The sequence below is a fragment of the Salmo salar genome, chromosome 11 (genome assembly GCF_965601325.2).
Source record: "Salmo salar chromosome 11, fSalSal1, whole genome shotgun sequence".
NCBI lineage: Eukaryota > Metazoa > Chordata > Actinopteri > Salmoniformes > Salmonidae > Salmo > Salmo salar.
In genome coordinates this window covers 114322071-114346398 of record NC_138301.1, presented here as the reverse complement: position 1 = coordinate 114346398, position 24328 = coordinate 114322071, and the positions used below count along the sequence as shown (strand labels likewise).

At 47.0% G+C, this 24328-nt stretch overlaps 1 protein-coding gene across 1 annotated transcript in view; it reads left to right on the top strand.

Annotated features, from left to right (window-relative positions):
• Positions 1-233: 233 nt before the first annotated feature.
• Positions 234-24328, top strand: part of LOC106563797 (serine/threonine-protein kinase TAO1-B) — a 70755-nt gene continuing 46660 nt past the window's right edge. The window contains exons 1-8 of the mRNA XM_082958296.1: positions 234-676; positions 816-896; positions 13604-13884; positions 14626-14697; positions 15316-15417; positions 15588-15633; positions 15775-15871; positions 19367-19480. Coding sequence (XP_082814422.1) covers positions 13753-13884; positions 14626-14697; positions 15316-15417; positions 15588-15633; positions 15775-15871; positions 19367-19480 — 563 coding nt within the window. The 5' untranslated portion in view covers positions 234-676; positions 816-896; positions 13604-13752. The remainder of the gene's footprint in view (positions 677-815; positions 897-13603; positions 13885-14625; positions 14698-15315; positions 15418-15587; positions 15634-15774; positions 15872-19366; positions 19481-24328) is intronic.

Sequence of the window (24328 nt, the reverse complement as noted above, 5' to 3'; positions counted from 1 at the left end):
CCTCACAGACAACCGATAAAGTACTTTAAAATGTAAATGTATTCAACATTCTGGCTGTTGAGGTCATTAGAGGAAATGTTCCTGATTCAAAATCATTTTCTTCCTGGCGTAGAATTCAATGCAATTCAACACCGGGTTTCCAGGCAATGAAGAGGATTGTGTGTGTTTACTTTGAATGTTGAACTAGACTTGAACATTTGAGAACATAAAATGAATTATATATTATTTGATAGATATTCGGAACATGATTGTGAATCTACCCTGACTGTCAACCACCACCAACTTGTGTGTTTTACTCATAACCAACTACGAATTCCCTGTTGTGTTGTCACGCCCCGCCAACTTGGCAACAGGGAGGGAGGATTCAGATTGCGGATCTTGGCTGGATGTTTCGCAGGGGGATAGCTAGCACGGAGAGGTGACAGTAACTTCAGCACCCACCCGGGGGTAAACAGCGACAAGGCCACCCAAGTGCGGCACACTAATCGTTTTAGTCAGAACTAGGGATGACTGTCGCTTTTCAGTTTTAACAGAGTTGTGGATGTTTTTACATATTTTTGCCCTATGATTGTCACGGTAGTAAGGAGGAGGTGAATTCTCGCCGCCGCCATCTTTGGAAACTGATTGGGAGGAGTGGAGAACTTCGTTGGCTGACTGGTTTATTACCCAGCTATTGGTAGTTATTTTCAGGGCCTCGACTGGCCTTACTGTACACACATTACACTTGCTATTCGGTTGACCAAACACAACGAGTCGGCATCGTTCAACCTGGAAAAGGCTAGCTAACAAAACTCCAATCTGTGCTCCACCTCCAGACTCGAGTCAGTTTGTTGCGCCCTTCCCTGCCTTGTTGGACATTTGCTCCCGTTATTCTACCTGAACCTGGCCTCTGACAGGTAAGTGTCCGCTGTGCATTCAAGCCAACTTCTGCTGGTGAGAAATGTGTTTATCTGGATAACTTGCCTGCTAGCTAGGCTTCTTAGTTAGCCAACTTGATCAGCTGGTTAGACAACATCATTAATGCTGTAACGTTAGTTAGCTTACGACGTGGATGGTTAATGTTAGCTCGATGACATCCAACTAGCTAACTTTAGTCAGAGAGGAATCTTTGCTCTAACGATTGGGGAATGATAACTAATGGACATGGCTAACTAGCTAGATGGCTAACTAACTAGCTAACTTTTGATAAGCTATGAAGCGAATGTCTCCTTTTAACTTGTAAACAATTCAATGGCAGCTAAATGACAATTCAATGGCAGCTAAATGACAAGACAGATTGTCAAATGCTGGGAAGGACATGGCTAGCTAGGTAACGTTCGTCTAGCGATAAATGCTGGCTTGTAACGTTAGCTATCAAGCTAACGTCTGCTGTTTTACTAGCCAGATAGCTAACTAGCGAATCCTCTTCTAATGTAGACAGGTCGTTTTGATGTGACACTCCTTCGTGTTTTTTCCTCACTGTTCAACTCAACTGTAAATCATGGCTGAGGCGATCAGAAACACAGCAGCTTCACGACCAATGTCAACCACTCGGGCTAAACTGTGAACTGAAATAGCACTAGTTATGTCCTAAGTGTTGCTAGGTTTTAATGTTTACAGCCAGCAAACAAGCAGCTTGACAAATCTATTGTCGTGGTATGTCTTCCTTGTACGCCTGCATTCATTCCTGGCGGTTGCTGACTTGTTTGTGGGCAGTGACGTGAGTCACATTCCTAATTTCTGTGTTGACATTGCGTAACATTCTTTCTCGGCCTTGACTATGCCTGTTCGCCAGTATTGCACACTCCAAATTGTGACAAACTGTACTTAATGGAAAACATCTCTAAATAACGATTATGTTGTTTTCATTTGTTAGACAATGGCATCATAAATGTAAGTTGGCAACAACTCCCCTTCACATCCTTCCTACACATTAAGGTGAAGTGTTGGGAATGACAAATCAAGAACACTTTTTTTCCCGTTAACAATGCAAACCTTTTGCATTGATTAACAACATTGCATTCAAACACTTGGCATTCTAGGAATTTGAATGTACAGTAGGTTATATCACAACCAGTGATATAAGGTAGTTATCCACACACTGTCCTCACATCTGCACACAATGATTTGAAGTGTCGTCCATCACTAGACCAGTGAGAGTTGAAATAAAACTGTATTTGTCACATGCGCCAAATACAACAGGTAGACCTTACAGTGAAATGCTTACTTACAAGCCCTTAACCAACAATGTAGTTTTAAGAAAAATAAGTGTTATGTAAAAGAAGAACAAATAATTAAAGAGCAGCAGTGAAATAACAGTAGCGAGGCTATATACAGGGGGTACCGGTACAGAGTCAATGTGCAGGGGCACCAGTTAGTCGAGGTAATTGAGGTAGTATGTACATGTTGGTAGAGTTATTCAAGTAACTATTCATAGATAATAAACAGAGAGTAGCAGCAGTGTAAAGGGGGGGGGGGGGGGGGGGGGGGGGGGGCAATACAATTAGTCTGGGTAGCCATTTGATTAGCTGTTCAGGCCTGGGGGTAGAAGCTGTTAAGAAGCCTTTTGGACCTAGACTTGGCGCTCCGGTACCACTTGCCGTGCGGTAGCAGAGAGAACAGTCTATGACTAGGGTGGCTGGAGTCTTTGACAGTTTTAGGGCTTTCCTCTGACATCGCCTGGTATAGAGGTCCTGGATGGCAGGAAGCTTGGCTCCAGTGATTTACTGGGCCTTACGCACTACCCTCTGTAGTGCCTTGCGGTCGGAGGCCAAGCAGTTGCCATACCAGGCGGTGATGCAACCGGTCAGGATGCTCTCGATGGAATTTAGCTGCAAGTGTCGGTACCGTCATAGTTTAGCTACAAGGGTTGGTAGCGTCGTAGTTGAGCTACGTGGGTAGGTGGCGTCCTAGTTGAGCTACGTGGGTAGGTGGCGTCGTAGTTGAGCTACGTGGGTAGGTGGCGTCGTAGTTGAGCTACGTGGGTAGGTGGCGTCGTAGTTGAGCTACGTGGGTAGGTGGCGTCGTAGTTGAGCTACGTGGGTAGGTGGCGTCGTAGTTGAGCTACGTGGGTAGGTGGCGTCGTAGTTGAGCTACGTGGGTAGGTGGCGTCGTAGTTGAGCTATGTGGGTAGGTGGCGTCGTAGTTGAGCTACGTGGGTAGGTGGCGTCGTAGTTGAGCTACGTGGGTAGGTGGCGTCGTAGTTCAGCTACAGTTGAAGTCGGAAGTTTACATTCACCTTAGCCAAATACATTTAAACTCAGTTTTCACAATTCCTGACATTTAATCCTAGTAAGAAGACCCTGTCTTAGGTCAGTTACAGTGAGGGGAAAAAAGTATTTGATCCCCTGCTTATTTTGTACGTTTGCCCACTGACAAAGAAATTATCAGTCTATAATTTTAATGGTAGGTTTATTTGAACAGTGAGAGACAGAACAACATTAAAAAAAACAGGAAAAATGCATATAACATTTTTTATAAATTGATTTGTATTTTAATGAGGGAAATTAGTATTTGACCCCTCTCAATCAGAAAGATTTCTGGCTCCCAGGTGTCTTTTATATAGGTAACGAGCTGAGATTAGGAGCACACTCTTAAAGGGAGTGCTCCTAATCTCAGTTTGTTACCTGTATAAAAGACACCTGTCCACAGAAGCAATCAATCAATCAGATTCCAAACTCTCCACCATGGCCAAGACCAAAGAGCTCTCCAAGGACGTCAGGGACAAGATTGTAGACCTACACAAGGCTGGAATGTGCTACAAGACCATCGCCAAGCAGCTTGGTGAGAAGGTGACAACAGTTGGTGCAATTATTCGCAAATGGAAGAAACACAAAAGAACTGTCAATCTCCCTCGGCCTGGGGCTCCATGCAAGATCTCACCTCGTGGAGTTGCAATGATCATGAGAACGGTGAGGAATCAGCCCAGAACTACACGGGAGGATCTTGTCAATGATCTCAAGGCAGCTGGGACCATAGTCACCAAGAAAACAATTGGTAACACACTACGCCGTGAAGGACTGAAATCCTGCAGCGCCCGCAAGGTCCCCCTGCTCAAGAAAGCACATTTACATGCCCGTCTGAAGATTGCCAATGGACATCTGAATGATTCAGAGGACAACTGGGTGAAAGTGTTATGGTCAGATGAGACCAAAATGGAGCTCTTTGGCATCAACTCAACTCGCCGTGTTTGGAGGAGGAGGAATGCTGTCTATGACCCCAAGATTACCATCCCCACCGTCAAACATGGAGGTGGAAACATTATGCTTTGGGGGTGTCTTTCTGCTAAGGGGACAGGACAACTTCACCGCATCAAAGGGACGATGGGCGGGGCCATGTACCGTCAAATCTTGGGTGAGAACCGCCTTCCCTCAGCCAGGGCATTGAAAACGGGTCGTGGATGGGTATTCCAGCATGACAATGACCCAAAACACACGGCCAAGGCAACAAAGGAGTGGCTCAAGAAGAGGCACATTAAGGTCCTGGAGTGGCCTAGCCAGTCTCCAGACCTTAATCCCATTGAAAATCTGTGGAGGGAGCTGAAGGTTTGAGTTGCCAAACGTCAGCCTCGAAACCTTAATGACTTGGAGAAGATCTGCAAAGAGGAGTGGGACAAAATCCCTCCTGAGATGTGTGCAAACCTGGTGGCCAACTACAAGAAACGTCTGACCTCTGTGATTGCCAACAAGGGTTTTGCCACCAAGTACTAAGTCATGTTTTGCAGAGGGGTCAAATACTTATTTCCCTCGTTAAAATGCAAATAATTTTTAACATTTTTGACATGCGTTTTTCTGGATTTTTTTGTTGTTATTCTGTCTCTCACTGTTCAAATAAACCTACCATTAAAATTATAGACTGATAATTTCTTTGTCAGTGTGCAAACGTACAAAATCAGCAGGGGATCAAATACTTTTTTCCCTCACTGTAGGAGAATGTGAAATGTCAGAATAACAGTAGAGAGAATTATTTATTTCAGCTTTTATTTCTTTCATCACATTCCCAGTGTGTCAGAAGTTTACATGCACTCAATTAGTATTTGGTAGCATTGCCTTCAAATTGTTTAACTTGGGTCATATGTTTTAGGTAGCCTTGCACAAGCTTCCCCTAAGTTGGGTACATTTTGGCCCATTCCTCCTGACAGAGCTGGTTTAACCGAGTCAGGTTTGTAGGCCTCTTTGCTCGTACACGCCTTTTCAGTTCTGCACACAATTTTCTATGGGATTGATGTCAGGGCTTTGTGATGGCCACTCCAATACCTTGACTTTGTTGTCCTTAAGCCATTTTGCCACAACTTTGGAAGTATGCTTGGGGTCAATGTCCATTTGAAAGACCCACTTGCAACCAAGCTTTAACTTCCTGACTGATGCCTTGAGATGTTGCTTCAATATATCCACATAATTTTCTTTCATCATGATGTCATCTATTTTGTGAAGTGCACCAGTCCCTCCTGCAGCAAAGCACCCCCACAACATGATGCTGCCACCCCCGTGCTTCACGGTTGGGATGGTGTTCTTCGGCTTGCAAGCCTCCCCCCTTTTCCTCCAAACATAACGATGGTCATTTTGGCCGAACAGTTATATTTTTGTTTCATCAGACCAGAGGACATTTCTCCAAAAAGTACAATCTTTGTCCCCATGTACAGTTGCAAACCGTAGTCTGGCTTTTTTATGGCGGTTTTGGAGCAGTGGCTTCTTCTTTGCTGAGCGGCCTTTCAGGTTTTGTCGATCTAGGACTCGTTTTACTGTGGCTATAGATACTTTTGTACTTGTTTCCTCCAGCATCTTCACAAGGTCCTTTGCTGTTGTTCTGAGATTGGTGCGAAAAGTGCAAATCAAAGTACGTTCATCTCTAGGAGACAGAACGCGTCTCCTTCCTGAGCGGTATGACAGCTGCGTGGTCCCATGGTGTTTGTGCTTGCATACTATTGTTTGTACAGATGGAGGTGGTACCTTCAGGCATTTGGAAATTGCTCCCAAGGATGAACCAGACTTGTAGAGGTCTTAAATTTTTCTTCTGAGGTCTTGGCTTATTTCTTTAGATTTTCCCATGATATCAAGCAAAGAGGCACTGAGTTTGAAGGTAGGCCTTGAAATACATCCACAGGTACACCTCCAATTGACTCAGGCTAATTGACACCATTTATCAGAAGCTTCTAAAGCCATGACATTATTTTCTGGAATTTTCCAAGCGGTTTAAAGGCACAGTCAACTTAGTGTATGTAAGCTTCTGACCCACTGGAATTGTGATACAGTGAATTATAAGTGAAATAATCTCTCTGTCAACAATTGTTGGAAATCTACTTTTGTCATGCACAAAGTAGATGTCCTAACCGACTTGCCAAAACTATAGTTTGTTAACAAGAAATTTGTGGAGTGGTTAAAAAAACAAGTTTTAATGACTCCAGCTTAAGTGTATGTAAACTTCCGACTTCAACTGTACATGGGTAAGTAGCGTCATAGTTGGTAAGTAGCGTCATAGTTGGTAAGTAGCGTCATAGTTGGTAAGTAGCGTCATAGTTGGTAAGTAGCGTCATAGTTGGTAAGTAGCGTCCTAGTTGGTAAGTAGCGTCCTAGTTGAGCTACGTGGGTAGGTGGCGTCCTAGTTGAGCTACGTGGGTAAGTGGCGTCCTAGTTGAGCTACGTGGGTAAGTGGCGTCCTAGTTGAGCTACGTGGGTAAGTGGCGTCCTAGTTGAGCTACGTGGGTAGGTGGCGTCCTAGTTGAGCTACGTGGGTAGGTGGCGTCCTAGTTGAGCTACGTGGGTAGGTGGCGTCCTAGTTGAGCTACGTGGGTAGGTGGCGTCCTAGTTGAGCTACGTGGGTAGGTGGCGTCCTAGTTGAGCTACGTGGGTAGGTGGCGTCCTAGTTGAGCTACGTGGGTAGGTGGCGTCCTAGTTGAGCTACGTGGGTAGGTGGCGTCCTAGTTGAGCTACGTGGGTAGGTGGCGTCCTAGTTGAGCTACGTGGGTAGGTGGCGTCCTAGTTGAGCTACGTGGGTAGGTGGCGTCCTAGTTGAGCTACGTGGGTAGGTGGCGTCCTAGTTGAGCTACGTGGGTAGGTGGCGTCCTAGTTGAGCTACGTGGGTAGGTGGCGTCCTAGTTGAGCTACGTGGGTAGGTGGCGTCCTAGTTGAGCTACGTGGGTAGGTGGCGTCCTAGTTGAGCTACGTGGGTAGGTGGCGTCCTAGTTGAGCTACGTGGGTAGGTGGCGTCCTAGTTGAGCTACGTGGGTAGGTGGCGTCCTAGTTGAGCTACGTGGGTAAGTGGCGTCCTAGTTGAGCTACGTGGGTAGGTGGCGTCCTAGTTGAGCTACGTGGGTAGGTGGCGTCCTAGTTGAGCTACGTGGGTAGGTGGCGTCCTAGTTGAGCTACGTGGGTAGGTGGCGTCCTAGTTGAGCTACGTGGGTAGGTGGCGTCCTAGTTGAGCTACGTGGGTAGGTGGCGTCCTAGTTGAGCTACGTGGGTCGGTGGCGTCCTAGTTGAGCTACGTGGGTCGGTGGCGTCCTAGTTGAGCTACGTGGGTCGGTGGCGTCCTAGTTGAGCTACGTGGGTCGGTGGCGTCCTAGTTGAGCTACGTGGGTCGGTGGCGTCCTAGTTGAGCTACGTGGGTCGGTGGCGTCCTAGTTGAGCTACGTGGGTCGGTGGCGTCCTAGTTGAGCTACGTGGGTCGGTGGCGTCCTAGTTGAGCTACGTGGGTCGGTGGCGTCCTAGTTGAGCTACGTGGGTCGGTGGCGTAACAGCCTGTTAATGTTTGTGTTCTACTATGTGTTATACCAGCTTCAGGCCTGGTCACTGTTGCCACACTGACAGTACTATAGTCTATAGGATTTATGCATCTCCCAGGAAAAAGGGATCAGAGAGGGAGTGTGGTAAAGCCTGTTCTCTCGGCCTGCCACACAGTACAGTCCACAGGGATCAGTGTTGTTATCCTGACCCCCCCCCCACCCCGCTCTATATCAGTTGCCACCTGACATAACCCACCGTAGCAGCAGCCTCTGTCCCAGTGAAACACTGGCATGCTCAGAAACACCCTCTCAGCTATCCAGAAAAAACCCTCTCAGCCAGCCAGTCCACCCCAGGACACATACAGTGATCCTGGGTACATTTTCAACACCCACCAACTCAGACGGTTCTGAAATTGTTTGTGGTTAGAAACGGATAAGATTAGCCTTCCTTCAAAATGCATTTTGTTGACCTAAATAATTTGATCTCTCAGAAATAAAGCTAATTGATTGCATCCAAATTGGCCACCTCGGTTCTGTCCGCACTGTGAACCCCAGCTACATGTACAGATTACCTCAACTAGCCTGTACCCCTGCACACTGACTCGGTACCGGTGCCCCCTGTATATAGCCTTGTTATTGTTGTTCTTATTGTGTTACTTTGTATTAGTACTTTTTATTTTAGTCTACTTGGTAAATATTTTCTTCTTCTTGAACTGTTGGTTAAGGGCTTGTAAGTAAGCATTTAAGGTAAAGTCTACCCTTGTTGTATTTGTCGAATGTTGCAAATAAAGTTTGATTTGAATGAATACATAAAATATATATTTTTTAAAATGAAAACACTATGCCTATAGGCTATGCCAAGGCTGTGTTGTATGCCATTCCCTTGTGAGTAAATCTGAGCTGAAAATACATTATAGTCAATTCCGTTACCAAATTGCTTCAGCCATTTCACGATTTCTTGTGTTTTTATTTAAACATTTTGATAATTTGTGTACTTTTTGACATTTGACTGGATTGTTTGGAGCTAGTAACATAGGCATTTCAGGGGCCTCCCAAGTGGCGCAGTGGTCTAAGGCACTGCATCGCAGTGCTAGCTGCGTTACTACAGATCCTGGTTTGATACTGGGCTGTGTCTCAACCGGCCGCGACCGGGAGACCCATGATGCGATGCACCATTGGCCCAGCGTTGTCCGGGTTAGGGGAGGGTTTGGCCGTCCCGGGATGTCCCATCGCGCTCTAGCGACTCCTGTGGCGGGCTGGGCACATGCTCGCTGACACGGTTGACCAGTTGTACGGTGTTTCCGCCGACACATTGGTGCGTCTGGCTTCCGGGTTAAGTGGGCAGTGTGTCAAGAAGCAGTGCGGCTTGGTTGGGTCGTGTTTTGGAGGACGAGCGGCTCTCGACCTTCGCCTCTCCAGAGTCCGTAGGGGAGTTGCAGCAATGAGACAAGACTGTAACTACCAATTGGATTCCACGAAAATTGGGGATAAAAAGGATAGATACAAATAAACATAAGCATTTCACTGCTCTAGAACGTTGCTAAGCTGTGTACGACCAATGAACTTTGATTTGACTAGTGATGTGGTAGCAGAGTGAGAGTTAGGCTAAACACTGCCTTTATCCTAATGACAGAGGAGCTAGTGTGTGTGACTGTGTGTGAGAAGGGGGAAATCCTCCTAGGTTTGTCTCTCTACTATGACTGTCCATGGACTGTGTTTTATGCTCTGATTCAGGCCAGAACTGCTGTGTTGATTGGTTGACAGCTTCTGCTCTCTCTAGGCCTACTTTCTCTGTCGACGAGGTATGAATTATATTATGTTGATTGGTCAGGTGTCTTTTTAGTCTCTGGGTTCATCCTGTACACACTGTAAAACCTATTGTTCTACTTAGAAAACTGAGGCAACTATTTTCTATGAGCTTTTTGAATATTTCCAACATGAACAATTTTTAAAAATGTATAATAAACCTACCTTTTTAGTGTTTTACAGGCACTAATATATTAGGTACAGCATAATGACTTTTTGTTGCTTGGATCCAACTTAATTTGATCAATTCCAGAAGTGTTATTATACATTAGATTGACCTAGCCTTTCTGATTAGTTACTTTCAGTGAACTTGTCTTAATGTTGAACATTGTCGGATGTATTTGATCATTTTCCGTCTCAACCCCCTTTAGCAGGGATTGATGAGCAGCGTGATCATTCCACTAGCAGTAACTGGGGTTAGAAGTGTAAGCATTGCCTCTGTCATTGAAAGTGGTGCGCATGACCTTAGTGATGGTGGGAATAGGTCGTCTCAACGTTTTGATATGCCTTCATCGTGCTCCATAACACCTCATACCACAACAAACTGCCTAATACTAATGTGTAAATGTACTTTTCTTTCTTCAAATAGAAACAATGTTTCATAGTCCATATACTAAGTAATATATGTGTAAAATGTAGATTTTTAGAATGGACCGTTATCATGCACCTGTCTGGAAACAGGTTCAGGGGAAAAAATACATGACCATGCACTTTAATAGCGAATGGAGGATACTTTTCCCGTGGTTAATTTTCATGCCAGCCAGGTAGGGGCCTTCCCTGTGGCTCAGTTGGTAGAGCATGGTGTGTGCAACGCCAGGGTTGTGGGTTCGATTCCCACGGGGGGCCAGTACAAAAAAAAAAAAAAAAAAAAAAAAAAATGCATGAAATGAAATGTATGCATTCACTACTGTAAGTCGCTCTGGATAAGAGCGTCTGCTAAAATGACTAAAATGTAAAATGTAGGCTATACTCCTGTTGTAAAGATAAACAATGTGCTTAATATTAGGAAAGTTGAAAAATAAATATAATGGGCCTAACCTATAGAAAGCTGATGGGATCCTCCTCTTTTTTAATAGAGCCCATCACTCTGTTTTCTCACACAATTACACAGCCTATAGAAATGTTGCGCAACATGAGCTCATGTGCCCTCATGAAGTGTTTTGATAAGATTTTTGAATACATTTGCATTGATGTCAGAGTGATTAAAGGGACAATAGAGTGCTGAGTACCAGGCAGTTAGCAAGTTTGGTAGGCTGCTAATGACCATCAGCAGCATCAGAGCTTGGAGAAGCCTAATTAATGTGACTAAACGGTCAGGTGGAATTTGACTGCCTTTATGACTCATGACTGGTGGTAATGCGGTCAGCGTAACAGCCCCTGTAGTGCGTATGGCCCAGTACACCTCTGGGGCCGAGTTCCCTGCCATCCAGGACCTCTATACCAGCCGGTGTCAGAGGAAGGCACTAAAAATGGTCATAGACTGCAGCCACTCAAGTCATAGACGGTTTTCTCCTACCGCACGACAAGTGTGGAACCAACAGGACCCTGAACAGCTTCTAACCCCTAGCCAAAAAGACTGTTAAATAGTTCATCTGGGTAGCTATTAGTTAACTATTTAACAATCTGCATTGACCCTTTTGACTCATCACATACGCTGCTGTTACTGTTTATTATCTTTCCTGTTGCCAAGTCACTTTATTCCTACCTACACTACCGTTCAAAAGTTTGGGGTCACTTTAGAAATAACATCAAATTGATCAGAAATACAGTGTAGACATTGTTAATGTTGTAAATGACTATTGTAGCTGGAACCGGTTGAGGACTTGTGAGGTGTCTGTTTCTCAAACTAGACACTCTAATGTACTTGTCCTCTTGCTCAGTTGTGCACCGGGGCCTCCTACTCCTCTTTCTATTCTGGTTAGAGCCAGTTTGCGCTGTTCTGTGAAGGGAGTAGTACACAGCGTTGTACGAGATCTTCCGTTTCTTGGCAATTTCTCGCATGGAATAGCCTTCATTTCTCAGAACAAGAATAGACTGACGAGTTTCAGAAGAAAGTTATTTGTTTCTGGCCATTTTGAGCCTGTAGTCGAACCCACAAATACTGATGCTCCAGATACTCAATTCGTCTAAAGAAGGCCAGTTTTATTGCTTCTTTAATCACAACAACAGTTTTCAGCTGTGCTAACATAATTGCAAAAATGTTTTCTAATGATCAATTAGCCTTTTAAAATGATAAACTTGGATTAGCTAACACAACGTGCCATTGGAACACAGGAGTGATGGTTGCTGATAATGGGCCTCTGTACACCTATGTAGATATTCCATAAAGAAATCTGCCGTTTCCAGCTACAATAGTCATGTACAACATTAACAATGTCTACACTGTATTTATGATCAATTTCATGTTTGTGTGTGAATTCAATTTAAGGGCTTTATTGGCATGGGAAACATGTTTACATTGCCAAAGCTAGTGAAACAGATAATAAACAAATTACACTCACAGAAGTTCCAAAAACAATAAAGACATTTCAAATGTCAACACAATGTCACTCATTCTCTCTCTCTTACACACACACACACACACACATCCCTAATCCATAATGGTGTGTGTTTTATTGAGAGCTTTGCTGTGGTACTACAGCTGTGGTGATTTGCACATCAGAGGCTGATGTTTCAGTCCCAGAAGAACTCAGTGCTCTCTCTCTCACACACACACACACACACACACACACACACACACACACACACACACACACACACACACACACTTATCAATACACTCAATGAAACACACACACTTATCAATACACTCAATGAAACACACACACACACAACTCATCAATACGTGACTCAATGATGCACACGCACACACACTGAATCCCTCACTGCACTCTGACCCCACTTCTGTCTCTCATTAAGGCAATAGCCTAGTTTAAACCCGGATGTTAAATCAATGATTAATCCACATGATGTTTGTGCGTCTACTCGCCCAGGCCAGTAGTTTAAAGATCTACATGATGTTTGTGCGTCTACTCGCCCAGGCCAGTAGTTTAAAGATCTACATGATGTTTGTGCGTCTACTCGCCCAGGCCAGTAGTTTAAAGATCTACATGATGTTTGTGCGTCTACTCGCCCAGGCCAGTAGTTTAAAGATCTACATGATGTTTGTGCGTCTACTCGCCCAGGCCAGTAGTTTAAAGATCTACATGATGTTTGTGCGTCTACTCGCCCAGGCCAGTAGTTTAAAGATCTACATGATGTTTGTGCGTCTACTCGCCCAGGCCAGTAGTTTAAAGATCTACATGATGTTTGTGCGTCTACTCGCCCAGGCCAGTAGTTTAAAGATCTACATGATGTTTGTGCGTCTACTCGCCCAGGCCAGTAGTTTAAAGATCTACATGATGTTTGTGCGTCTACTCGCCCAGGCCAGTAGTTTAAAGATCTACATGATGTTTGTGCGTGTGCTCGCCCAGGCCAGTAGTTTAAAGATCTACATGATGTTTGTGCGTCTGCTCGCCCAGGCCAGTAGTTTAAAGATCTACATGATGTTTGTGCGTCTACTCGCCCAGGCCAGTAGTTTAAAGATCTACATGATGTTTGTGCGTCTACTCGCCCAGGCCAGTAGTTTAAAGATCTACATGATGTTTGTGCGTCTACTCGCCCAGGCCAGTAGTTTAAAGATCTACATGATGTTTGTGCGTCTACTCGCCCAGGCCAGTAGTTTTAAATATCTACCTGATGGAAAAGTCCAGTAAATTTCCCAGAATTCCCAGGTGTAATTTAATGTAGTGAGTTTTGAACATTTTAATGACCAACTCATCAAACGCATAGCCATTGGCTTAATCGACTTAATCTACCAAAACAACTTTCCCTTAGCCACGCAGTCCTTTTGGTTGGATTAAATGACATATTTTACTGCATAAGACCACTCCCATAGAATTCTGTGGACACTCCCACGCTGTGCACAATAGCCTGGGGATGAGGTTAAGCTGAGTGAGAGGCAATGTTTGATCCAATGTTTCTCTAAGCGGAGTAACGAAGCTGTTCCCCCCCCCCCCCCATATTCTTCTTACATACTCTTCCTCTTCCCCCTCCCTCAAGATGCCCATGCTCCGGCTCCTCTGGCTCCTCCCCACTGGCAGATGAGTTGTCAGCTGCTCTGGCATAGATCCAGCTGCGCTCCAACGGCCAGATAGTCCTCTGGCCCCTGCCCCCGCCCTGCCGGGAGACAGAAAACTACATTACCCAGCATGCCCTCCACTGTGCGGGCGGGCAGTCTGAAGGACCCGGATGTAGCTGAGCTGTTCTTCAAGGAAGACCCTGAGAAACTGTTCTCTGACCTCAGAGAGATAGGTCATGGCAGCTTTGGAGCAGTCTACTTTGTATGTACACACTCAAACACACACACCACATCACACACACACACACACACACACTCAAACACACACACACCACATCACACACACACACACACACTCAAACACACACACACCACATCACACACACACACACTCAAACACGCACACCACATCTCACACACACACACACACTCAAACACACACACCACATCACACACACACACACACACTCAAACACACACACCACATCTCTCACACACACACACACACACACTCAAACACACACACCACATCACACACACACACACTCAAACACACACACCACATCACACACACACACCACATCACACACACCACATCACACACACACACACACACACACACACACCACATCTCTCACACACACACACACTCAAACACACACACCACATCTCTCACACACACACGCACACCACATCACACACACACACACTCAAACACGCACACCACATCACACACACACACCACATCACTCAAACATGCAAACACACACACCGATTCCTGTGCTGTAATAGTCCTATTGTTCCACCTGTGTTCTCTCTGTGTCTTAAGGCCTGTGTGTTTACTCTGACTGTGTCTTAAGGCCTGTGTGTTTACTCTGACTGTGTCTTAAGGCCTGTGTGCGTGTTCTGTCTGTGTCTTAAGGCTTGTGTGTGTTCTGTGTCTAAGGTGTGTTCGTGTTCTCTGCCTGTGTGTGTGTGTGTGTGTTCTCTGTCTGTGTCTAAGGCGCGGGATGTGCGAACTACCGAGGTGGTGGCCATCAAGAAGATGTCCTACAGCGGGAAGCAGTCCAACGAGGTGAGGCGGACTGCTACACATTCCTCCCTGTTTTTCTTTCGAAAGTTTATTTCAACAGGGACAACATCTCAGACGGCACACTTGAGAAATGTTGCGCTGCACCAGATTGAGTTAACACACACACACTCTCCGATAGAAATATGTGAGCTGAACACAATTATCTCCAAGGTCACCCCACGGCTCTCATACACTTTCACTTTCACCTCGCTCTCCTCGTAATTTCAAATGATCTGTAATCAGATTACACCTAATCTGTGTACGAAGAAAACCACCCCAGTAGACAGACACCATTCCGTATGTATGTCACGTATGAGAACAAACACTTGATGGAGACCTCCAGGGTTCTCTGTATGTTTTGTGTTCATTCAGAGTGATCTGAGTAGTCACTCTGCACCCATTTTATTTCCCCAGGTGTGTTGGTTGACCAAGAACTCATTTGTAGTTTCACCATGTCTCCACAGAAATATATTAAGTCTTTCTTTATATGGTTTATTCTTAAAAAATAAAAGTATTCTCTTTTCACACTCTCCCTCCCTCTCTCTCACTCTTTCTTTGTTTTTCATTTTAATTTTGGGCCGATATAGGTATTTAAAAAAAAAATAAAACTATCTCTCTCAGAAATGGCAGGACATTGTAAAAGAGGTGAAGTTTCTCCAGAGGATTCAACATCCCAACAGCATAGAGTACAAGGGCTGCTACCTACGAGAACACACAGCATGGGTAAGACACACACAAACACACACACACGGTAGTGTATGAAGGCCTACTACCTATGAAACCCAGAAAAACACACCCTCGCACACATTTTGAGGTTAAAACTCCCATTGAGATGTTTCAGGTGTATATCCATGGACCTGTTTTCTTCCTGGATGTGTTCTGTGTGTGTCTAGCTGGTGATGGAGTACTGTCTGGGCTCCGCTTCTGATGTTCTAGAAGGTAAAACATTCTAGAAACATTAACCTTCCTTTTTGTGTTGTACTACATCGTGGTCAATTTAGACTGTGTTTGACACAATGTGTCTTTTTACACATTTTTAGCAAATGTTTTCTAAAATATCCTCTCTTACTCATCCTGTAGTTCATAAAAATCCCCTTCAGGAAATGGAGATCGCTGCCATTACCCATGGTGCTTTGCAGGGGTTGGCCTACCTTCACTCCCACAACATGATTCACAGGTGAGACAGTTAGAGGAGCATTCAGAAACATGATTACACCTACTGACCCAGTGGTGCTTGTCCATATTGAGATTACACCTACTGACCCAGTGGTGCTTGTCTAACAATGAGATTACACCTACTGACCCAGTGGTACTTGTCCATATTGAGATTACACCTACTGACCCAGTGGTGCTTGTCCATATTGAGATTACACCTACTGACCCAGTGGTGCTTGTCTAACAATGAGATTACACCTACTGACCCAGTGGTACTTGTCCATATTGAGATTACACCTACTGACCCAGTGGTACTTGTCTAACAACGAGATTACACCTACTGACCCAGTGGTACTTGTCTAACAACGAGATTACACCTACTGACCCAGTGGTACTTGTCCATATTGAGATTACACCTACTGACCCAGTGGTGCTTGTCCATATTGAGATTACACCTACTGACCCAGTGGTACTTGTCCATATTGAGATTACACCTACTGACCCAGTGGTGCTTGTCTAACAATGAGATTACACCTACTGACCCAGTGGTACTTGTCCATATTGAGATTACACCTACTGACCCAGTGGTACTTGTCTAACAATGAGATTACACCTACTGACCCAGTGGTACTTGTCCATATTGAGATTACACCTACTGACCCAGTGGTACTTGTCCATATTGAGATTACACCTACTGACCCAGTGGTGCTTGTCCATATTGAGATTACACCTACTGACCCAGTGGTACTTGTCCATATTGAGATTACACCTACTGACCCAGTGGTACTTGTCTAACAACGAGATTACACCTACTGACCCAGTGGTACTTGTCTAACAACGAGATTACACCTACTGACCCAGTGGTATTTGTCCATATTGAGATTACACCTACTGACCCAGTGGTACTTGTCTAACAATGAGATTACACCTACTGACCCAGTGGTACTTGTCCATATTGAGATTACACCTACTGACCCAGTGGTACTTGTCCATATTGAGATTACACCTACTGACCCAGTGGTACTTGTCCATATTGAGATTACACCTACTGACCCAGTGGTGCTTGTCCATATTGAGATTACACCTACTGACCCAGTGGTACTTGTCCATATTGAGATTACACCTACTGACCCAGTGGTGCTTGTCTAACAATGAGATTACACCTACTGACCCAGTGGTACTTGTCCATATTGAGATTACACCTACTGACCCAGTGGTACTTGTCTAACAATGAGATTACACCTACTGACCCAGTGGTACTTGTCCATATTGAGATTACACCTACTGACCCAGTGGTACTTGTCCATATTGAGATTACACCTACTGACCCAGTGGTGCTTGTCCATATTGAGATTACACCTACTGACCCAGTGGTACTTGTCCATATTGAGATTACACCTACTGACCCAGTGGTACTTGTCTAACAACGAGATTACACCTACTGACCCAGTGGTACTTGTCTAACAACGAGATTACACCTACTGACCCAGTGGTATTTGTCCATATTGAGATTACACCTACTGACCCAGTGGTACTTGTCTAACAATGAGATTACACCTACTGACCCAGTGGTACTTGTCCATATTGAGATTACACCTACTGACCCAGTGGTACTTGTCCATATTGAGATTACACCTACTGACCCAGTGGTACTTGTCCATATTGAGATTACACCTACTGACCCAGTGGTGCTTGTCCATATTGAGATTACACCTACTGACCCAGTGGTACTTGTCCATATTGAGATTACACCTACTGACCCAGTGGTGCTTGTCTAACAATGAGATTACACCTACTGACCCAGTGGTACTTGTCCATATTGAGATTACACCTACTGACCCAGTGGTACTTGTCCATATTGAGATTACACCTACTGACCCAGTGGTACTTGTCCATATTGAGATTACACCTACTGACCCAGTGGTACTTGTCCATATTGAGATTACACCTACTGACCCAGTGGTACTTGTCCATATTGAGATTACACCTACTGACCCAGTGGTACTTGTCCATATTGAGATTACACCTACTGACCCAGTGGTGCTTGTCCATATTGAGATTACACCTACTGACCCAGTGGTACTTGTCCATATTGAGATTACACCTACTGACCCAGTGGTACTTGTCTAACAACGAGATTACACCTACTGACCCAGTGGTACTTGTCTAACAACGAGATTACACCTACTGACCCAGTGGTATTTGTCCATATTGAGATTACACCTACTGACCCAGTGGTACTTGTCCATATTGAGATTACACCTACTGACCCAGTGGTACTTGTCCATATTGAGATTACACCTACTGACCCAGTGGTACTTGTCCATATTGAGATTACACCTACTGACCCAGTGGTACTTGTCCATATTGAGATTACACCTACTGACCCAGTGGTACTTGTCCATATTGAGATTACACCTACTGACCCAGTGGTACTTGTCTAACAATGAGATTACACCTACTGACCCAGTGGTACTTGTCCATATTGAGATTACACCTACTGACCCAGTGGTACTTGTCCATATTGAGATTACACCTACTGACCCAGTGGTACTTGTCTAACAATGACATTACACCTACTGACCCAGTGGTACTTGTCTAACAATGAGATTACACCTACTGACCCAGTGGTTTTTGTCTAACAACGAGATTACACCTACTGACCCAGTGGTACTTGTCTAACAACGAGATTACACCTACTGACCCAGTGGTACTTGTCTAACAACGAGATTACACCTACTGACCCAGTGGTACTTGTCTAACAATGAGATTACACCTACTGACCCAGTGGTACTTGTCCGTAACGAGATTACACCTACTGACCCAGTGGTACTTGTCCATATTGAGATTACACCTACTGACCCAGTGGTACTTGTCTAACAATGAAATTACACCTACTGACCCAGTGGTACTTGTCCATATTGAGGTTACACCTACTGACCCAGTGGTACTTGTCCATATTGAGATTACACCTACTGACCCAGTGGTACTTGTCCATATTGAGATTACACCTACTGACCCAGTGGTACTTGTCTAACAACGAGATTACACCTACTGACCCAGTGGTGCTTGTCCGTAACGAGATTACACCTACTGACCCAGTGGGGCTTGTCCATATTGAGATTACACCTACTGACCCAGTGGTACTTGTCCATATTGAGATTACACCTACTGACCCAGTGGTACTTGTCTAACAACGAGATTACACCTACTGACCCAGTGGTACTTGTCCATATTGAGATTACACCTACTGACCCAGTGGTACTTGTCCATATTGAGATTACACCTACTGACCCAGTGGTACTTGTCCATATTGAGATTACACCTACTGACCCAGTGGTACTTGTCCATATTGAGATTACACCTACTGACCCAGTGGTACTTGTCTAACAATGAAATTACACCTACTGACCCAGTGGGGCTTGTCCGTAACGAGATTAGCATGTGGTCCAAAGTACTGTTTTGAAAATCTCGTTCCCTCTCCATCCCTCCCCCACCTCTCTCCATCCCTCTCCAGAGACATCAAGGCTGGTAACATCCTCCTGACGGAGCCAGGGCAGGTCAAGCTAGCTGACTTTGGCTCCGCCTCCATTGCTTCGCCAGCCAACTCCTTTGTGGGGACGCCATATTGGTAAGGAACAACAGAGCCCGACAGTCAGCGGGGTCTACCAGGGGGTCTACCAGCTTTGTCCGTGTGATGACAAGTTTTTATTTCTTGACGTGCCTTCTATAGGGTCTACCTGACGTGCCTTCTATAGGGTCTACCCGACGTGCCTTCTATAGGGTCTACCCGACGTGCCTTCTATAGGGTCTACCTGACGTGCCTTCTATAGGGTCTACCTGACGTGCCTTCTATAGGGTCTACCTGACGTGCCTTCTATAGGGTCTACCCGACGTGCCTTCTATAGGGTCTACCCGACGTGCCTTCTATAGGGTCTACCTGACGTGCCTTCTATAGGGTCTACCTGACGTGCCTTCTATAGGGTCTACCTGACGTGCCTTCTATAGGGTCTACCTGACGTGCCTTCTATAGGGTCTACCTGACGTGCCTTCTATAGGGTCTACCTGACGTGCCTTCTATAGGGTCTACCTGACGTGCCTTCTATAGGGTCTACCTGACGTGCCTTCTATAGGGTCTACCTGACGGGCCTTCTATAGGGTCTACCTGACGGGCCTTCTATAGGGTCTACCTGACGTGCCTTCTATAGGGTCTACCTGACGTGCCTTCTATAGGGTCTACCTGACGGGCCTTCTATAGGGTCTACCTGACGTGCCTTCTCTAGGGTCTACCTGACGTGCCTTCTCTAGGGTCTACCTGACGTGCCTTCTATAGGGTCTACCTGACGTGCCTTCTATAGGGTCTACCTGACGTGCCTTCTATAGGGTCTACCTGACGTGCCTTCTATAGGGTCTACCTGACGTGCCTTCTATAGGGTCTACCTGACGGGCCTTCTATAGGGTCTACCTGACGGGCCTTCTATAGGGTCTACCTGACGTGCCTTCTATAGGGTCTACCCGACGTGCCTTCTATAGGGTCTACCCGACGGGCCTTCTCTAGGGTCTACCTGACGTGCCTTCTATAGGGTCTACCTGACGGGCCTTCTATAGGGTCTACCCGACGTGCCTTCTATAGGGTCTACCCGACGTGCCTTCTATAGGGTCTACCCGACGGGCCTTCTATAGGGTCTACCCGACGGGCCTTCTATAGGGTCTACCTGACGTGCCTTCTATAGGGTCTACCTGACGTGCCTTCTATAGGGTCTACCTGACGTGCCTTCTATAGGGTCTACCTGACGTGCCTTCTATAGGGTCTACCTGACGGGCCTTCTATAGGGTCTACCTGACGGGCCTTCTATAGGGTCTACCTGACGTGCCTTCTATAGGGTCTACCCGACGTGCCTTCTATAGGGTCTACCCGACGTGCCTTCTATAGGGTCTACCTGACGTGCCTTCTATAGGGTCTACCTGACGTGCCTTCTATAGGGTCTACCTGACGTGCCTTCTATAGGGTCTACCTGACGTGCCTTCTATAGGGTCTACCTGACGGGCCTTCTATAGGGTCTACCCGACGTGCCTTCTATAGGGTGACGTGCCTTCTATAGGGTCTACCCGACGGGCCTTCTATAGGGTCTACCCGACGTGCCTTCTATAGGGTCTACCCGACGTGCCTTCTATAGGGTCTACCTGACGGGCCTTCTATAGGGTCTACCTGACGGGCCTTCTATAGGGTCTACCTGACGGGCCTTCTATAGGGTCTACCTGACGGGCCTTCTATAGGGTCTACCTGACGTGCCTTCTATAGGGTCTACCTGACGTGCCTTCTATAGGGTCTACCTGACGTGCCTTCTATAGGGTCTACCTGACGTGCCTTCTATAGGGTCTACCTGACGTGCCTTCTATAGGGTCTACCTGACGGGCCTTCTATAGGGTCTACCTGACGGGCCTTCTATAGGGTCTACCTGACGGGCCTTCTATAGGGTCTACCTGACGTGCCTTCTATAGGGTCTACCTGACGTGCCTTCTATAGGGTCTACCTGACGGGCCTTCTATAGGGTCTACCTGACGGGCCTTCTATAGGGTCTACCTGACGGGCCTTCTATAGGGTCTACCTGACGTGCCTTCTATAGGGTCTACCTGACGGGCCTTCTATAAGGTCTACCTGACGTGCCTTCTATAGGGTCTACCTGACGTGCCTTCTATAGGGTCTACCTGACGTGCCTTCTATAGGGTCTACCTGACGTGCCTTCTATAGGGTCTACCTGACGTGCCTTCTATAGGGTCTACCTGACGTGCCTTCTATAGGGTCTACCTGACGGGCCTTCTATAGGGTCTACCTGACGGGCCTTCTATAGGGTCTACCTGACGTGCCTTCTATAGGGTCTACCCGACGTGCCTTCTATAGGGTCTACCCGACGTGCCTTCTATAGGGTCTACCCGACGTGCCTTCTATAGGGTCTACCCGACGGGCCTTCTATAGGGTCTACCCGACGTGCCTTCTATAGGGTGACGTGCCTTCTATAGGGTCTACCCGACGGGCCTTCTATAGGGTCTACCCGACGTGCCTTCTATAGGGTCTACCCGACGGGCCTTCTATAGGGTCTACCTGACGTGCCTTCTATAGGGTCTACCTGACGGGCCTTCTATAGGGTCTACCCGACGTGCCTTCTATAGGGTCTACCCGACGTGCCTTCTATAGGGTCTACCCGACGTGCCTTCTCTAGGGTCTACCTGACGTGCCTTCTATAGGGTCTACCTGACGTGCCTTCTATAGGGTGACGTGCCTTCTATAGGGTCTACCCGACGGGCCTTCTATAGGGTCTACCCGACGTGCCTTCTATAGGGTGACGTGCCTTCTATAGGGTCTACCCGACGGGCCTTCTATAGGGTCTACCCGACGTGCCTTCTATAGGGTCTACCCGACGTGCCTTCTATAGGGTCTACCCGACGTGCCTTCTATAGGGTCTACCCGACGTGCCTTCTATAGGGTCTACCCGACGTGCCTTCTCTAGGGTCTACCCGACGTGCCTTCTATAGGGTCTACCCGACGTGCCTTCTATAGGGTCTTCCCGACGTGCCTTCTATAGGGTCTACCCGACGTGCCTTCTATAGGGTCTACCCGACGTGCCTTCTATAGGGTCTACCCGACGTGCCTTCTATAGGGTCTACCCGACGTGCCTTCTCTAGGGTCTACCCGACGTGCCTTCTATAGGGTCTACCCGACGTGCCTTCTATAGGGTCTACCCGACGTGCCTTCTATAGGGTCTACCCGACGTGCCTTCTATAGGGTCTACCCGACGGGCCTTCTATAGGGTCTACCTGACGGGCCTTCTATAGGGTCTACCCGACGTGCCTTCTATAGGGTCTACCCGACGTGCCTTCTATAGGGTCTACCCGACGTGCCTTCTATAGGGTCTACCCGACGTGCCTTCTATAGGGTCTACCCGACGTGCCTTCTATAGGGTCTACCCGACGTGCCTTCTATAGGGTCTACCCGACGTGCCTTCTATAGGGTCTACCCGACGTGCCTTCTATAGGGTCTACCCGACGTGCCTTCTATAGGGTCTACCCGACGTGCCTTCTATAGGGTCTACCCGACGTGCCTTCTATAGGGTCTACCCGACGGGCCTTCTATAGGGTCTACCCGACGGGCCTTCTATAGGGTCTACCTGACGGGCCTTCTATAGGGTCTACCTGACGGGCCTTCTATAGGGTCTACCTGACGTGCCTTGTATAGGGTCTACCCGACGTGCCTTCTATAGGGTCTACCCGACGGGCCTTCTATAGGGTCTACCCGACGTGCCTTCTATAGGGTCTACCCGACGTGCCTTCTATAGGGTGACGTGCCTTCTATAGGGTCTACCCGACGTGCCTTCTATAGGGTCTACCCGACGTGCCTTCTATAGGGTCTACCCGACGTGCCTTCTCTAGGGTCTACCCGACGTGCCTTCTATAGGGTGACGTGCCTTCTATAGGGTCTACCCGACGGGCCTTCTATAGGGTCTACCCGACGTGCCTTCTATAGGGTCTACCCGACGTGCCTTCTATAGGGTCTACCCGACGTGCCTTCTATAGGGTCTACCCGACGTGCCTTCTATAGGGTCTACCCGACGTGCCTTCTATAGGGTCTACCCGACGTGCCTTCTATAGGGTCTACCCGACGTGCCTTCTATAGGGTCTACCCGACGTGCCTTCTCTAGGGTCTACCCGACGTGCCTTCTATAGGGTCTACCCGACGTGCCTTCTATAGGGTCTACCCGACGTGCCTTCTATAGGGTCTACCCGACGTGCCTTCTATAGGGTCTACCCGACGTGCCTTCTCTAGGGTCTACCCGACGGGCCTTCTATAGGGTCTACCCGACGGGCCTTCTATAGGGTCTACCCGACGGGCCTTCTATAGGGTCTACCGGACGTGCCTTCTATAGGGTCTACCCGACGTGCCTTCTATAGGGTCTACCCGACGTGCCTTCTCTAGGGTCTACCCGACGTGCCTTCTATAGGGTCTACCCGACGGGCCTTCTATAGGGTCTACCCGACGGGCCTTCTATAGGGTCTACCCGACGTGCCTTCTATAGGGTCTACCCGACGGGCCTTCTATAGGGTCTACCCGACGGGCCTTCTACAGGGTCTACCCGACGTGCCTTCTATAGGGTCTACCTGACGTGCCTTCTATAGGGTCTACCTGACGGGCCTTCTATAGGGTCTACCTGACGGGCCTTCTATAGGGTCTACCTGACGGGCCTTCTATAGGGTCTACCTGACGGGCCTTCTATAGGGTCTACCTGACGGGCCTTCTATAGGGTCTACCCGACGGGCCTTCTATAGGGTCTACCCGACGGGCCTTCTATAGGGTCTACCCGACGGGCCTTCTATAGGGTCTACCCGACGGGCCTTCTATAGGGTCTACCCGACGTGCCTTCTATAGGGTCTACCCGACGTGCCTTCTATAGGGTCTACCCGACGTGCCTTCTATAGGGTCTAC